Source organism: Chenopodium album, chromosome 15 (assembly GCF_948465745.1).
Source record: "Chenopodium album chromosome 15, dcCheAlbu1.1, whole genome shotgun sequence".
NCBI classification, from domain to species: Eukaryota; Viridiplantae; Streptophyta; class Magnoliopsida; order Caryophyllales; family Amaranthaceae; genus Chenopodium; species Chenopodium album.
This window is the reverse complement of record NC_137848.1, coordinates 38697106-38715444: the sequence shown is the minus strand read 5'-3', so window position 1 is coordinate 38715444 and position 18339 is coordinate 38697106. Positions and strand designations below refer to the sequence as shown.

Sequence of the window (18339 nt, the reverse complement as noted above, 5' to 3'; positions counted from 1 at the left end):
GTTATTATTCCCATTACACTTAATGAGACCACGCGTTGTCACTTGTAACATGAGGTGAATCATGCTCATAATGTTGCTTTGATTCGATTACTTCTCAAATTTCTTCAAGATTTTCGAAATCACTTTTCTTGAACTATTTCAAGGCTCTCAAACTTTTCGAGATTTTTATACTCCCACTTGCCTTTTGAAGAGGCATATTCCGCATTAGGTGAACCAACCATGGTTTGAACCATGTTTGTTTGTTGCTTTTCTCGAACTCTTTCGAGATTTATACTACTCCCACTTGACCTTTTGGAACAATTTCCATAAGGGAACCTACTTAAGCAACAAACATTTTGTGCTAAGTATGGTTTTTGTAGTAATACCCTGTGCTCCGTATAGAAATTGATTGTGCATTAAACGATTTAATACAACTTTTATTTCTTGCTTTGTAGAAAGATTTTATAAGAACTTTTCTTATCCATATCATATATGAAACCTTTTACTACATTTTGATTTGACCTATGTATCTTTGTTTAGTTTTGTAGCTTATCTTAAAAGTATATCCCTTGAACAATGGTTGGAAGATAGGTAATTTTCATCCATTATCAAAATATATCTCATATAGATTGATAGCTCCCTTCATAAACACTTCACAAGGTTTTCTTTCGGAGTTTGTTGTAAAACAATTTCACAACTCTTGGATGTTCATCAAGGTCTTGGCTTAATTCTCATTATTATGATCATATCACAAATGAAGTTTCATTGTCCGTCTCTAGCCTTTGAACCTTTGGTTTTCTTACATCGATATGTATTCGACCTCGAGTTCGCATCATCATTTCTCTAAATGGTGACTTTGTCAAGACTTTTCAAATTAGAATGATATTTACATATATCAATGGATTCATAACCCAATGATATTGAAAGTCCATCCCTTTGGATCTTCCGCATGTAATGTTCATTGTTCATTCGAATTAATTGACATATTAGAGACAATTTATATATATAGAAATGGTTTAATTATTTCTATCATATAGAACTTTAAACCTATTTAGCAATTCAAAACACATTATGACTCAATGAAGCATGGAATAACATTTATTCTACGTTTTTGAATCTTCGATGCTTAGTCATTACTAACATTGAATGGTGTTTTGATAATGGAAAGAATGAATAACATTTATTTAATTCTAGCTAATAACAAGGTGAGGTGAAATATAGGTTCTACTTGTAAAGTTGCAACTTTTGCTTCCAAACTTGTAGATTCTACTTGTGAAGTAGCAACATTTGCTTCTAAACTTGTAGATTTATTTCTCCTTTAGCCATAACTTCTTTCTTTAGTTCAACCACATTCTGAAATGAGTGAACTAAACAAGACATCGTATGTCCAAGAAGTAGCAATATGCTAAATCAATTTCTATAATATACTTCTTAAATTGGAACATTTCCATTCTTTTACCTTCCAACTATATGAGGTAGTTTCTAATCAATTGGAATTGGTCCATTTAATTTGAAACATTTGTTGTTCATAACAACTTTTATCATGTAAGCAGTCTAGGTTGAGAAGTAGCAACTTGTTTGCATTTCTTGGCCTATAACTTCTTAATGCAATCCTCATATATTCTTAAACCTTTTCCATTTGAGCCACTTAGAACATTTCTCTTAGGTTCAAAATGATATTTTGCTTAACTTCTTTAAGCACCTTTCATGATTTTTCTAAGTATATTCAAACATTATTCATATTAGAGTTCAATCTACTATTTAACTCTTATATAAAATGGATGAAGAATAACTTGATCAACTTTTGATCATAGAGATTTCTAATCACTTTCTTATATTCAATTATATTGAAGATAAGATATTTTATTGGACTTCTATACTTGTCTTTTAGAGGGTTTGTACCTCCCATCTCATTATATTCCTTGAAACATTTTCAAAATGAAGATGTGTTGGCATTTTACTCAAATATTTTGAATAAAACCAACCTTAGACATGTGACATGGGTTTCTAAAACTTGCCTTTTAGAACCATCTTAGCAAAATAGGTTTTTGGATTATCTTTTAACCTTTTGAGAACGTTTCTCAACTTTATTTTCAATCGAGGAGATTATATATAATAATAAAATTAGAACGACATGTTACTTGTAAGTAAACGCAAAATTCAATTATGTTTAATAAATTTGAAGTACCATAAGCGATATTAAATATTGGTAACTTTAAAACATTTATTCAATTTTAATTGATCCCTATTGAATAAAATGATTCCAAGACCCTTTAATTGTGCAATAATTGACCGGACTTTGGCCCTACCATCAACCATTACATTTTCAAGGTGAGTAAACTCTTTACTGACTACAACTCTTGTAATTCTTGGTTGAATAATTAACCATCACATGTTTAATTATTACCCTTTGCTTCAAGGTTCTAAACTCTTTAGGTAACCTTGTTGAGTATAACCAATTAAAATTGTAAAACTTGATTTACCCTAACTTCCCCAAGATATAATACGACACCAGCTTTGGCATGACCCATCATAAATATCGAAGGTTTCATTGGGTTTTTAATTGGAAAAGCAACCTCAATATTACTGGGACCTAGATTCATTTATCTTGTGATTATTTAGTGAACTCTAGCACATCATCACAAAACATCAATAAAATCTAACATGCATAAAATATTGAATGCATAAACAAGACATAGCATGGCCCCTAATCCTAAGAAAACTAATAAAGTAAATGCTCCCACTTGAATCATCATGGATCTCATCCACCTTGCTCCTTTGGGCTTTCACTTCATGGGCTTTTTGGATTAACTGCAACCTGTAATTTTACTCTATTCTATCTACTACTTAAATAAAATAAAATAAAATAAAATTACAAAAATACTTTATCGGTACGTAGACCGTACTAAGATTACAAAAATACATCACGATGCGCAGATCGTATTTAGTAATCTACTGGGCTATACTAGTCATTATATAGCAATAAACAACATCATATATTATAAAATTGCCACATAATAAATCACTCATCATGCTTTCCTAAACTACAACATCGAATGATCATAATTAAGGAAACATGGCACAAAATATCTCATATTTTTAATTAATTAATTACTATTAGATAATATCATATATTATTTCTAACCAACCATAAAATATCATATATTTTATTTAAGGTAAGAGATAGAATCAAATCATATTTTAATCTTAAAAGATAAATCATATTTATCCTCAAAGATTATCCTAACAATGTTAGGAAATTCTATCCTAATTACTAGCCAATCACAAAATTTTAAATCAATTATATCCAAAAATAATTATGGGATAATCACATTATTTAAATCAATCTTTATATTTTTGGAATCTTGCTCAACAATCCTTAAAATTTTGCAAAGATTAAAACAAATTCTAAGATTTGAAATTATCTTAACAAATTTATCCAAAATTAACAACTTTAATAAAGGATAATTAACAAAAACCAACTTTTGAAATTTGATTTTATCCCCAAAATAAAATCAGATTTTATTTTGAAAATATTTTAAAATAAAATAATTTTAATAAAAACAAATTTTTTTTTAATTAAATCTGCTGCCACGTCAGCCAGGGGAAGCCCATCCAACGCAACAGCTAGCAAAACCGCAGGTAGGCATTTCAGCCCACCCGCAGTTATCGGTAGCCGAGGAAGCCGCCTGAACACCGTCAGACCAGAGACGGTTCCCTGCGCCGCTGACCATACGAAATCGCCCTCATCCTGGAGGGTTTCCGCGCGCGCCATGGCCAGACGAAGCCCAACCACACGCGTTGCCTTCCCCACTGGTGGCGAAAACGCCGGGGCTGCAGTGACAGTGGCGCAACATTTGTGCCGCTATCCCACCACCCTTTGCGCCTTCACCGCCCTTTTCTTCAACCACCTGGCAGCCGCCATGGCCACCTGACGGTGGTTCATCCACCCAGCCACGGCTGCCCCCTCCCAAAATTATATCTTTTCCCTTTTTTTTTCTTTTTTTTTTGAGAGAGATTTAATTTAATGTAACAACTTTTGTTAAATTAAACTAAAATTAAGTCTTTTGAATTAAAACATAACATTTATGCCTAATTCAATTTTGAAATCAAATTCATAATTCAATTTCAAATCTAGGGTTCTTCACAAAATTAATTTAACTCTTAAATCAAATTATTGATTATACAAAAATCATATTTTATGTATCAAATCAATGTAATTAAATTTATGAAGCATAAATATTCGAAAATCATCAAAATTAAGCACAAAATCAAAATTTAGGGCTTTATTTCAATCACAATTTTCGAAAATTCTAGGGCTTAAATCGGATTTTGCTAGAATAATTGAGCAATTTAGATCATATTTAAACAATCCCAAAAATTAAATCTCATTTAATATAAAGATTGAACTATAATTAAATTATTCTCCCTCCTAATTGAATTAAAAATGTGGATCATCAAAGAATTAAAATTCAATATATGTACATGCATAGGCTAACTGATACCACTGTAGGAAATTATAGGTACTAATTGCGGAATAAACATGAATCATATTCATACAGTACCTAATCCCAAGATCTAATGCATAACACATAAAGAATTAGAATTAATACATTTGAAGCGTGATTCCACGTGCGATCGAACAAGAACAAGGGAGATAAAGAACCTCAAGTGTGATTCCTCTACTTAGTCCACAGGCACAGATTAAGACCTCCACTAATGCTAGTTAGTCGCAATTGAACCCTTCAATTGACCTTTTATGGAGAAAAGCGAGCAACGAACCACCATGAACCACCACGAACCACCACACGCGCCACCAAGGGTGGCTGGCCGTACGGGAGAGGGGAGGAGAGAGATAGCCGTGAGATAGAGAGAGGAATTAGGGTTTTTGGGATTGGTTGCCTTGATGTCAAAATACACTGTGTGAATTATGACTGCTTGCAAGCAACCCTAGGCATGAATCTTATTTATAGATCTCATCTCTAAATAAGAGCCCATGTCAAAAGCCAAAACCTAATTTTCAATCTAACTATGTTAGCCCAATCCATTTCATGATTAGTTAATTGCTCATGAGGCCCATAAATAGGTCTCTAACTTGCTTAACCCAATACCCTTGTGTGTGACCTCATAGTATCCATTCTAGCGGGGTTTGGACTATTTGACTAGCCCAAAGATCATTGATCATAGTCTAGCAACAGATAATGACGACCCAAAAGAACGAACTTATTATCTCTATAATAGTGATCCTTGATATATCTAGTAATTGCACTTATCGAAGACATAACTCCTTCAAGATAAACAAAATCGGTTTCTCCTAGAGATAAACTTGTATTTACCGTAATTTATCTTGAATATTCTTTTTCAGCTTCTTATACTTACCGCTTAATCTGAAAAGGCCACTTCATGTAAGTACTTGCTTCCACTCTCTAATCAAATAGAAAATAGAAAGAAACATTATAGTTGGGTCACTGGTGGATGATAAAAAGCTTGTAAAGTGCCACTTTTCCCCTACTCCCACCCTCTCTCCTCCTTATATTATGCTCCGGTCATTACCCCGCCCTCCAATCTTTTCCCGTCCACTAATGTCGCGCCCCGCCGTATCTCCCGCCGGCACCACCGTCGTCGCCACCACCGGAAACTCAAAAGCCAGGTTAAGAGGCGTGGTGTTTGACATGGATGGCACTCTCACTGTCCCAGTCATAGATTTTCCGGCAATGTACAAAGCTGTTTTGGGTGAAGAACAGTACAATTCAATGAAATCACAGAATCCTTCTGGAATTGATATTTTGCATCATATTCAGACTTGGAATCCTGTTCAACAGCAGAAAGCTTATGAGATTATCGCCGATTTCGAGCGCCAAGGTCTTGATCGTCTCCAGATTATGCCCGGTTAGTCTGGTTTTTAATTTTGTTTTTATGAATTTCATAAATTTTGAGTATACTGTTTGATGATAATTCTTGGCATTTTATATGAATAAACTGGAGATTATTTTTTATAATGTATTGCTGGTTTTAATAATGTGTTATTATAACTAATAATTATTGGGGTGTTGGTGGTAGAATATGACTTCTTTAACGAATTAATGTCTCTTCTTTATTTGTTCTAATATTTACCATTATTATAATTTCAATGTAATCTGTTTTAGCACATACTCCGCCACACGGAGTAGAACACAATAAAACGGAGGTAATATAGCTGATGGTTCACTTTTATTATGGTGTAGTTTGCACGTGTGTTGCCTAGATTCTTCATGTTACATCAAGTACCCGGGTCGAATTGTTGACACTTTGATTGGGGTATGGGCATTTGATGCTTCATATGGACCAATTATGTGGATTTTTTTCCCCATAATATAGCCTCTGACTTTGGGCATACCATTATTGAATCTGAATAACATAGATGGTCTCCTTCTAATGTGAGAGTTTGGTTGACGTTATGCTAAAGCTGTCAAAATTTAGACGAGAACATTGTTGGACTATTGAGCTAGTTGCTACATTTTAAAGCTGTATGTAGGTTTCACCTGCCTTCTGTCATAGTGTCATCTGAGTTTGAATTCCTGAGGATTCACTCTCTGTTCAATCTGTGACGAAAACTGACTCATCTTGTTTATAGTCCCTTACAGAAGCTTGCTTAGGTTGTTTTGATGTGAGGATCGATTGTGTGATATAAAGTAATAATTTAGATGGTTAAGCATGTTTTAGGGATGGACCTACAGTTCATACTAGGGTGTATCAGACTCTTTGATAACATCATTATGTAACCAAGAGAGTTTGTACTCATGTATTCCTCTGTTTTTTGATACTTGCAACACACCTTTTGGCATGCTAGTTGAAGAAGTGATTAGATATGGTAATCAAACGGCGTAAGCTATACTCCCTTTGTCCCTTATTTTTTCTTCCCCCAAAGGCAAAATTTCACTTTATTAAGTTTAGGTCGATTGAAGTTGTGAGATAGAAAATAGGCGGGACCAAAAAAATTGTTTGTGAGAGTATGGTAATGGTCCCTATAGCCATTTATGGAATGAAGCAAACTTAAGGGAACAACCCAAAAGGAAAGTGGAGCAAACTTTAAGGGGCAAAGGGAGTACTTTTTAAAGTTTTAAAACATAACTACTTAACACTATCTTCTTATCGATGGTAAAATTATTCAATTAATATGTCAATTTGCCTAGTTTAATAACTTCTTTAAAGTGCGTGTTAAATAATGTGTTGCAAGTAAATGAAAACGGAGGAAGTATGTTCTTAGTGTAGTTCATCTGTACATTGCTGAACCGGGGAGTCCAATGGGTGAATAGATTACAACTTCTTGGATCTTGCATAAAATTTTAATTGAAAGAATGGGGCTAACAATAAGCGATGACTTGAAAAGGAAAATGGGAAAAACAATATGGACGGAGGGAGTATGATTTAATTGAGGAGGTTATTATGAATTTATGATGGACTAATGGTTTGAAGGATCCTTCTTTTTTTGTTGTTTCCTTGTTATAGGGACGTACTTGTCTGTGTTATTGGGATTATTCATTACACACCTTAATTATTTGTGTCAAAATATTGACACTGACACATTCTGGACCAATTACATGCATTTTTCTCGCAATGTAGCTAAGTCTGACTATTTGATATGTACCTAGTACCAGTGCTGAGTTTTAGCCATAGGATGTTATTATCCCAATGCGACAATTTGGTTGATAGTATATTTTTAAGCTTTAAATATTTAGTTGAGTCCATAATTGGATAACTAAATCATGAGCTGGTTGCTATTTTTTAAAGCTGTTTATGTGTCAAATCTCTTGTCTACGTTTAAAAGTCTAGAGAACATGCTCTCTGTTCTATCTGTGATGAATCCTAACTCACTACAGTTTCAGAAAGCCTGCTCAGGCCATTTTGTATCTTCTGTGGGAATCAATTGTGTGAGAAAGCAAAAAATTTAGTGAACAAGCGTAAGCATGTGTTATAGTCTTAGCCTCTTAATGGTGGATATACAATTCATATCTGAGAGTACTATTAGTGTGTAGCACACTCTGTGATAACATTATGCAGGGAGAATATATGTGCATATGTTTTATGCTGTAGTGTCAGTACTGAGCTGGGGAGTCCAATGGGTGAATGGATTAAAACTTATTGGGATCTTGCATAATTTTTTTATGCACATTGTTCATCTTGCCGAACCTATCTGCTACTGATAAATTGCACTGCTGCACATCTTAATCCTGATTCTTTTCTCAAATATCATTCTGGAACTCTGTGCACCTGCTTTGGACTAGTCAAAAAAAATAGCTAGTGTTAAGTGGTTCCCACATGGCCCATGCAGCAGAGTTTTGACAGTGACTTGTGCTAATCCCACTGGCATCAAATGCTCAACGCTTCCTTTTGAAGTATGCTGTAATAAAACAACTATACGATATAATTTTACCTAATGACATTATCTTTTAATAGCACTTAGGAAATTAATATTTGATAATCTTACAACTTTGATGATCTGCGTATAAGTTATAGACTGATTTGTTGTTTGTAAATATTGCATGATAACTATGGATTAATAAAGATAAAAAGCTTTATAATTTGATTGATAATGGCTGAATGCTTACAAAGGTAGTAGGTTTAGCTTACAACTCTCCTATTAGCAACTTGAGGTTGCAACTCTCTATTTCCATTAACCCAATTTATGCCTACCTTTACCCTTCCCCCCTCTATCTATTTATACTAAAGCTAGGGCTATAAACCTAATAATATTAAACTTCCCAAATTACCCCTCCTAAGATTAGTCTATTACACTATAACAATTAATTAATTACCCATTATCTAACAAGAGTAAAACACTTTTCTAATCTTGTTATCTAAGACAGGAAAGATGCATTAATAAGTGCACCTTCTGATGGTGCATGCATTAATAAGATATTTTCTGATGAATAGCTTTAAAAAATTCTGTGTGTAAATAAACCATTGCTGTTCCTACTGATGTTCATTGGGCTGCATCTTCTGATGGTGAGTTTGTAGTAGAAAAATTACAGAGGTTGGAACCAAGAACTAAAGAAATAATGGTTCTTGAAGAGTTTATGAGACTGGATAGTTAAGTGATCCATGAGCAAATCTAGAACTGATTAGGAAAGGCGTGCTATTATTTTGGTAAGTAATAATAGCACGCCTTTCCATTGTGGGATAAAGTAGCTTTATCAGCTTCTTTGTGGGCTAAGGCGGTTGGGGCTTTCGCAAATTGCTCCATTGGACTTACAGAGGAATTTAGCTAATTTGTGGTTTTGATTTTCAGTCAGTTTTGAAGACACCTTGTCTTCTTTATGAACTTAATTTGGTTTGTGCAGTTTTATACGAAGTTATTTTTTTTCTTCTTATCAAAACAAAAAAAAAAATAATGATAACTTGAGTTGATGATAAGTATCGTGTGTTGATGGGAGGAAAAGATCCAGGAGAATGGGTGAAGGACATCAAGCCTTTCTGCCTTCTTGCATTCATGGTTGTATAACTTGTATTTTATTGCATCAATCATCAAATGCTTGGCCAGTACCAATGGAAATCTTGCATGGCTTGTACTGCCAAAAGTTGTCTCCATTTTAAAGCCGAGTGAAGCAAATATTACATTGATCGATCTGAGATCTGACTGGTGTATACCTGTAGAACTTGCAGTGGACATGTACTTTTTCGTATTCATAATCCATGTGTTGGGGCTGCATGTGTTCTTTGACAGCATACTAATTCCCATGCAACAAGACAGATTTTCTTTTTGCAATATTCTAATAGTCACAGTAGGTTTAACCGTGTAATAACTGAGAACAAAGCTGGCAAATAGGCTGGGTAGAGATTGTGTTTGTCTCTTATCTTATAGATAGCTGGTGACTCTATTAGTATAAGGTCCTTCATTGAGGTAATGGAAATACTCTGTAATAGTCATTTTTCTGTAATTTTGCGCTGTATATTCATGTTTGGCCATGGTAAAATGGATTTCTAACCCCAATTCTCTTTTAGTATGAGGTCTTACATAGGTAATGGAAAAAATAATCATTTTTGTGTAATTTTGCTTGGAAATTTCATGTGTGACCTTGTTAATGGATCTCCAACCCCAATTCTACCTAATTGAAACATTTTATGTTGCTAAACTTACCGTAGTTTAGATGTGGTTTTGATTCTATAGAGCTATATAAAGTTTAAATTCTGACTAGTATTAAGTGTGAGTGTAGGTGCGGCACAACTTTGTGGTTTACTCGACTCAAAGAAATTAAGGTAAATCCACCTTGCTTTTATCTCCTTATTCTGTTCACGAAATTGTTATTTGATTTTTTTAATACTTTGTGGGAGCAAGTGGTGTGTATAGCTTTTCTTTGGGCTTATTATCATGAGGTTTTCCCAATCATGTCCCTTTCAAATGTGTTGCATATTCAAAGCTTTTTTTTTTTTTTTTTTTTTTTGTGACTTGATTATTGGTAGACAAGTCCCTTCCTTTAATCTTTATGTTTTCTATTGAATGAATTTTGTTTTTATTGCAAATAATTCTTTGAGTTCTGAATTAATTATCTTGACTTTGAACAATTAGAAGACTAGGATTTTAAGATATAGGTTTCATGTTGACTCATATAGTGATTATGGGCTTATGGAAAAGTGATGTTCTTGTGCCTTATTTAAGAGTTTATGTAAATGGGGTTGGTAGGAGAGAGAAATAATAAAATAGTATGGGTCCTTACCAAATAAGGATATGATATAATTATTACGAAACAGATGAAAAAGGAAAATGTTGTGATAATTACGAAATGGAGGGAGTAGGAAAAATTGTCGATAAGAACCAAAAATTTACGCTAACCCTTGTATGTAACTACCCACCCTGTTATATTCCTTCTCTTTACAAAGACACAACCAAAAATTAAAGATTTTAGATTTGTGCTTGTAGAAGTAGAAAGCAATTGGAGTATTAAATAATAGGAACGTTAGCTTATAAATTGATGTTTAATTTTTGATTTCAATTTTTAGTTGAAATAAAAATTAGGGTTTTATGAAATAGAGGGAATTTGTGGTGTTTTTTTAATTGTAATTGCCCAACTTAGGGTTATGAGTATATTGTTTATGGCTTAATAATTACAAAATTAGGGTTTTTACTTGAAATAAAAATTGAGGCTTGCAAGTTACGGTTATGATACATTGTTTATGGCTTAATAAGTTTTTGAATTTTTTCAATTGCAGCATGTCCAGTTATGAACAACTCATATTTAAACAAATTTCACAATAAAATCTACTTAAAAAATTCTAATTTACAATAATATCTCACTGCATTGTTCATATGCTTCGAAATACCCGACAATTCAAAAAAGTCTATTTCTTTTTTCTTCAAAGAATCCTTAATTGACTACGCTGGCAATGAAATTGATGATAGTATGAAACTAAACCTAGATTGTGAGATTGATATTTAATGATTGAACAAAAGAAATATAAAAAATGGGTGTAACAAAATAAATGCGTAGCAAATATAATTTAGTAAGAATGGAGAGAGAGAGAGAGAGAGAGAGAGAGAGAGAGAGAGAGAGAGAGAGAGAGAGAGAGAGAGAGAGAGGATGCCAATGGTATTGAAGAATTAGTGGGATTCTTGTGGGCCAGAAAAAGAGAAAGGTGAGAGATAGGAGGGAGATTAAATGAAGAGAAAGAAGGTCATTTGGGGGAGGGGGGTTTAATGAAATAGAGGCAACTTTGGCATTTCATGGTAAATTTTTAGAGGGAAAAAAAGAAATAGGCCCCACTTGTCGGATTTTGTTTCCGGAAAACACAAATGGGTAGTTCCACTCAACCTTTTAACATTTAGGGGTAGTTTTTAGAGGGTAGTTGCTGACAAAATAGCTTATTTAAGGGTAGTTTCAGATAATTTTTCCATTATATTATATGATGAATGTTAACAAGGTGACATGAAGGGATCTTGTATGGTTTAGTTATGTAATTAAAGCAAATCTTTGGCTTGCTTTAATAATGGATTCTAGTGTTGGTAATATGACCAAATGTAAATACGAAGACAACTGTTTTGTTAGTAATTTATATTTCCTTCAAAAGATATTCAAATTCCATTCCTTGAGTTTCCTGAGTTTTTCTTTACTCTGAATAGTGTGAAATGTAAATCTTATTTGACCTTCCCCTGCATGCTCTGAGTCCATGTGTGATATTCATTTCATAGGAGAGGACTTATTACTCGGAATGTCAAGCCTTCAGTTGACATATTTCATCAAAGGTTCGGGGTAAGCGCCTTTTAGGTGTGATATTAGGTACATGGATCAGGTATTGTTAGTTTCTTTTTGTTGTTTCGGGGTCACAAATCCCTGCTATTATGCGACGTATTTTCTGGCAATTTGCGAATAATAGTTATTATTCAGGTTATGGTAGAAGAAAGCTAATGCACAAGATGTAGTAGGTCAGATATAATGCTGGAAAATTGCCATTCTACTTTCTAATAATCTGCAAAAAGTTTAAGCCGTTTTTTTAACTCAGTGAGCTTTTTGTCACTTGTCAGTCTTGTGCATCAGTGGTAAAAAGATGAACCTGTTTTTATATAAACTGCTTTGCATTTGATCTTTCAAGTTGGAATGTTGAAGTTATTTTGACACTTCTTGATCTTATTTACAAAGTCTTTGGTCCATATGATGCAGACCTTCCATTGGATTTCTTTGGAATCTTGAGACTGAAATTTCTTTTGTTTTTTTAAAAAAAGAGAACTAAGTTTTGGAAGTCCTATATTTTTAAGGGAGCACCACGGTGGTATTTTGGACTTTATGGCATTTCTTGGTTGTCTGGCATAGTTGCATGACTATTCTGGTTCACCCAACATATACTTTTTTTGTTAAATCTAATCATCCAGTCTAACATGTCCATGGGTATCTGTCAAACCTACATCAAGTTGCCTTTTTTTTTTTTTTTTTTTTTTCCTTTTTGGATAGAAGTGAAATTTCATTGTGGATTGTTGTGGACAGAGCTTTAGGTATCTTGCTTATTGTCTTGTGCAATTGCACTGTCTTATTGCACTTTGTCAATTTAACACGTACTTGACCTGTCAGTATTTGTGGAAAAAAGCTAAACAGATGTCATTGTTATTTTTTTCAAGAACTAGGTTCTTTAGCTTACTGAATTTTGTAACTTTGTTCAGTTAAGTAAACCAACTCAATGAAAACTGCAGGATTTGTGTATCAGGCTGGTGGGTAATGGGAGCATTGAATTTCTCAGTGTGTTTGTGGGGGGGGGGGGGGGGTTGAGTGGGACTGTGGGAGGGAGGTTGATATAACTTTGAAAATTTGCCAAATATACCCAATTCTAGTCACGGATAAGGGTTTATCAGCATGACCTTGGTTTTGTCTTCTTGAACATATGGGTTTCTCTTCAATAATTTTTTATGTCTTTAGTTTAAGGTTGATTTTAATTATGCTTTGTGATAATCACCTTGACAAAGTTGGATTGATGTTATAATGTTATATATTTGACTTTCATATTAATTTCTGCAGATTACATTTTCCCCTGCAGTGAGCAGGGAATTCCTCCCCTGCAAACCTGATCCAGCTCCCCTATTACATATATGTTCGAACTGGGAAGTTCAACCAAATGAAGTGATTATGATTGGTGATAGCCTCAAAGATGATGTGAGTGAATTATTATTCTCATACTCTACTGAAATTGGTTAGTTCTTTCTTCATCAAAACATCCCGTGGGGTGTTATGTGATTAAAACATTCAATAGTTGGGAGGTGGAATGAAATAGGATTTTAAGATGATATTATTGCAGCTTTATTTGGGTAGTATAGAGGAGAATAATGTACACAGTCCACACCATATCCGTATAGAAAATTTTTGTACCAGCGAAACATTTTTTTTATACCAACCCGAAAGATTTAAATACCATCCTAGGAGGAACACTTTAAATTGGTATTCCGGTAAATATTATATTAGGTTGGTACGAACAAGAAACATAAATTTGAAGTCCAAGTAAAGATAATCCCTTATACAGAGTAGATACAAATATCCTTTCCAAAACTTTACGAGTAAAAAATTTCTTTTTAGCACTTCCTAAAAAGTTAACTGTTGAACAAAAGATCGACAATGAACTTAAAGATGAACCTAACTGCTACAAAGAGTTACAAACTTTATTTGATATACTCGTATATTAGATTAAGAAAATAATTTCAGAAAAATGGGTTGCTTTTGATGATGAAATAGAAGGAAGTAACTATAATTCTTTAGAAGAAAATTTATATCAAAAATTAGGATCAATGAAACTAGATGGTCTAGAGTTTCTACATATTGAAATTATACAGCAAAAAATTGATAATAAATTAGGAAAACTGGTGATGGATAATAATAAAATTTGAAAGTAATAATGTAAATTATGTCATTTATAGACCTTGGTATCAAGGAGAAGGAAGTTGCACACGACCAAGATACATACCAGGGAAGTGTCATAGTCATGCCAAATCTTATACCTTACCAAGAAGTAGCTCTTGAACCAATTAGTTAAACTAGTTATACTCCCTTTGTATTTAATTAATTGTTTTACTTTCTTTTTACGGCCATATTTAAATTATTGCCCAATTTTCTTTTATGTCCCCTGATATCATAATTTAATATTTTTATATTCTTACTCATCCCCCACTTATACCCAATTTTTGCTTTTTCAGATTTTTTTTATTCTTCAATTAATCCCACTTCAATAATAAAATAATACTTTGTATTATTCCTCCTAAAGAATTGTGTCCGGCTGTCCGGAGAAGTGAAGCAATTGATTTTATACGGAGGGAGTAAACTCAAACTAGATGGTATAAGTGATAGACGAGAAGTCTTTAATAACTAGAAAAAGAGTATGAATATTATACTAAACTTAAACGCTGAATAGATTTCAGGAAATTTCTTCAACTATATGGAGCATAGTTTTTATGATTGCGTAAAAGATTGGTATGATGGGGTAGACGACAAAGTTATAACAGCATTAAGAGCTAGTGGGTCTCCTACTAGAATGTTTAGACAATTATGTCAACACATCAAGCTATAATTTATAGGTTTGAAAACTATATTTATCAAAGAAAATTAAGTTATCTATCACTGTAATATGAAATATGTTGAGAATTACATTAGGTAGTGTTTGGAAACATTAATTTCATTTCAAATTCTATATTTCAATTCTTGAAATTGAAATCCTTGCTTTCAATTCCAAATTACTTGTTTAGGAAACCCTAATTTTAAATCTAGAATTTCAAAGTATCCATGATGTTTGGCAATACTTTGGAATTTTAATTACAAATTAATTAATTTAACTTATAATCAGTGTACAAAAATCCTCAATTTTTCAATAACCAAAAGGTCCGAAACAATAACCTTCATCACCATCAATTCCAAAGATCTTAATCATATCCAGACTTGAGATTTTGTAGCCCCAAACCCAACTGCTATACATAGGATCTGACGATTTCATTAACCTGTCGTCGAAGCCGCCGTCATTTAAGGGGAAGGTGGTGGAGGAAAGGATAGAAATTTCTTAATCGAGGAGAGAGAAAGGAAGTTGATGATGATACAATAAGTGTTTGACGAGCATAAATATTATTATCATTATGAAGGAAAGGATTTTGATGAAAGGGATGAACTGGGATCAAGCATATACGATAAGTGTTTGGGGCTGGGTTAGGTTTGGAATTCCAAATGACATGGTTTGACTTATTATTTCAAATTCTTAGTTTTATGAAGTTTTCTTAATTGTTTTAGAATTTGGGCTAAATTCAGATTTCAAATTCCAACTCATCCAAACACTAGAATTAACCCAATTTTAGAATTTCAAATGAAATTCTTGTATCCAAACAGAGCATTATGGAGTTTGAGATATATTATTGTAAAATTAGTTAACGAACCAAACCTTGGAATTTGTTTGTGATAAATTACCAAGCTCTATTAATGAAGAAATTAGTGAAAAAAATCAAAGGGAAACATACATAGCTAGGGATGCCGTAGGCAATAGAGTTGTTTTCCTAAGATAATGGATTGAAAAGAAATGCAGAGAAGTAGCAGGAATTCAACAAATGCCCTCACTTGTTAGGATTTTCTATGTAATTATGGATGCGAAAGAAAAAGATTACAATAAGAATTATTACAAGAAAAATAAATTTAATAGACTAAGAGGAGAAACCTATAGGAAGAAAGAAGTACTATAAGCACAATAGGTAGTAACATATTACCTTGAGAAAAAGAGAACATGCATGTGTTGATCTTACGGAGAATTAGGCCATTATGCTAATGAATGTAAGAAAGCTAATCACAAACTCATGTAAGTCTTAGCTAGTTGGGACTTACATAAGTTATAATAAAAGATTAGTAGAAATAATAGAGGAAGAAAGTGAGAATAACGAAGAACCCGAAGAAAAATAATCACAAAATCTTATCCCTTCTTCTTCGATAACATCACCATACCCAACGACCAGATGTCGTATCCAGAATATATTATATACTCGGGTCCTTGTCGGGTCGTATCAACCTGGGTATGGAAGCAATTTTGCTGCTTCCATGTAACATAGCTTCTGAAAGTATGAGTAATGCTGTACTTGAATGTGTGGAAAATAAGCTGAAGGAGAAGCATGTGTACGGAATAAAGGTTGTTTAAGCAGAGTGAATTTGCTTTCTAAGGCATAACACTGCTCCATTAACTAGTTCTCACAGATTTAGCCTTCTCTTTTTGCCGTCATATTTTAGGGTCTTCTATGGTAACTTAAGGTTCTCTTCACCTTTTCTCTCTTCTTTCCCGCTTTCCCGTCTTCCTTCATTGCTTTTCCTCCATCAACCCCTCTCCCCAAATCATTCTTTCTTCGTTTTCTCTTCATCTCTTTCCCTCTAAAAGAAGAAGCAACAAGATGGACGACATGTATAAAAAATTTCACCGAGTCCACTTCAAAGTTTTCAACACAAAGATCACAAGGAAAAATTTGTATATATTCTAGAACAAAGCCTTCTTTTCAACCCTTTGTCTGAAATTGTTGTCAAAATCAATCCTCTAGTGTAGGAGAGTTTATCAAATATCCGGCAAACTCTCTGAAAAAGCATCCTGGTGAGGGAAAACCTGAACAGGATAAGGAAAATCGAATACTGATCACAACATAGTTTCTTTCAAAGAAATTGAGGCCCAGTGAACAGTGATGGTGGCCAGCAATATGCTATGGTTGTGGTAATTAGAAGGGAGTATCAAGTATTCAATGTTAAGCAGTAGGTTCAGCACATTTTTTTGCTAAGGCAAACTTGGGTTGATGAGGACAATAACTGAGTCCAATAATCTCCAGATGAAAAGAGAGGCATGGAGAGGAGTGCAGATAGAGCAACGCTGATCTCTTCACTTTGTAATCTCCATTAATGCTCTTCAGGATTGAAACACTAACCTAAAGGTACTAGGATGATTTCATAGTATGAAGTATATATTGAGATTATGCAAAACTTCAAGTGTCGTCATGGATAATTCCCATAAAGAGAGAAAAGAACCAACTTACCTACTTTGTGTGTGTGTTAAAATATTTCTTTCAATTTCATTTTCTGACAGGTAGCTTGTGGGAAAAGAGCAGGAGCATACACATGCTTGCTTGATGAAACTGGGAGGTATGACTCTCCTGAGTTTGCTTCAGTTGACCACAAACCAGATTTTAAGGTTTCTTCTCTCACAGAAGTTCAGTCATTGCTGGAAACACATTTTGACTTGAGACCATAATGGACTTGTGCCCTATGTTGAGTAATTTAGCAGCTAAATTACTCAAGCTCTGTGCTTAAGCGGTTTGAAGGTTCTCACATGAGCATCTTCAATATCTTGGCAAGTAAAAGAAAAGTTTACGAAGTGATTTATGATTGAAATAGAAGAATATTGCCGCATTCAAACTTGGCATTTCTTCATTGAATATGATACTCCGTACTAAGAACATATTTTCTGTCTTGTCTAGATTGCTAAATATGTGTGCTTTCATATTTGGGCAAAAAATTGAGAAATTTTCTAATATTGTACTTTGTGTGACATTAGATTTGCTGCTGCAGGACATCCCTCCTGGATTTTTAGTTATGTTGGCAGCTTAATTTGTGTATATCATATTGATGACATTCAGAATGACAAAGGAGCTCAAACATGAAAAATATTTATCTAGTTTTTCTAGTTCTAAAACTTCATTTGCCTTTGGTATCTCTTAAATTTTAGTCTCTGTTTTCGTGTGATTGAGATATATTAGTTTGTAGTTACACTATAACAAGAGCACCCAATAACTGCATTTCTTTTTCAAAAAAAAAAAAAAAAAAAAAAATCTGATGACAATTTCAGTGTAAAAAGCCCCATTTTTCTACATGGGAATGCTGTGGTTGATCCCTGACACCAGAGATCTCAAGA

The 18339-nt window shown here is 33.6% G+C and overlaps 1 protein-coding gene across 2 annotated transcripts; it reads left to right on the top strand.

Annotated features, from left to right (window-relative positions):
* Positions 1–5401: 5401 nt before the first annotated feature.
* On the top strand, positions 5402–18112 carry LOC145582196 (haloacid dehalogenase-like hydrolase domain-containing protein At2g33255). Of its 2 annotated transcripts, XM_081639199.1 has the most exons (5): positions 5407–5868; positions 10173–10215; positions 12143–12203; positions 13458–13592; positions 17515–18101. In XM_081639199.1, exons 1-5 carry the CDS (start codon positions 5517–5519, stop codon positions 17677–17679), a joined length of 756 nt encoding a protein of 251 aa, XP_081495325.1. In that variant the 5' UTR covers positions 5407–5516; the 3' UTR covers positions 17680–18101. The 2 variants fall into 2 exon arrangements, with proteins under 2 accessions (XP_081495326.1, XP_081495325.1); XM_081639200.1 differs by lacking the exon at positions 13458–13592 and having other exon boundaries at positions 5402–5868; positions 17515–18112.
* The last annotated feature ends 227 nt before the right edge of the window (positions 18113–18339 follow it).

Excerpts from the sequence above, each read along its gene's own strand:
- LOC145582196 (XM_081639199.1), top strand. The coding sequence starts at position 5,517 with ATGCTCCGGTCATTACCCCGCCCTCCAATCTTTTCCCGTCCACTAATG. Across the intron at positions 12,204-13,457 it reads TATTTCATCAAAGGTTCGGG|ATTACATTTTCCCCTGCAGT; the intron begins GTAAGCGCCTTT and ends TAATTTCTGCAG. Across the intron at positions 13,593-17,514 it reads GTGATAGCCTCAAAGATGAT|GTAGCTTGTGGGAAAAGAGC; the intron begins GTGAGTGAATTA and ends ATTTTCTGACAG.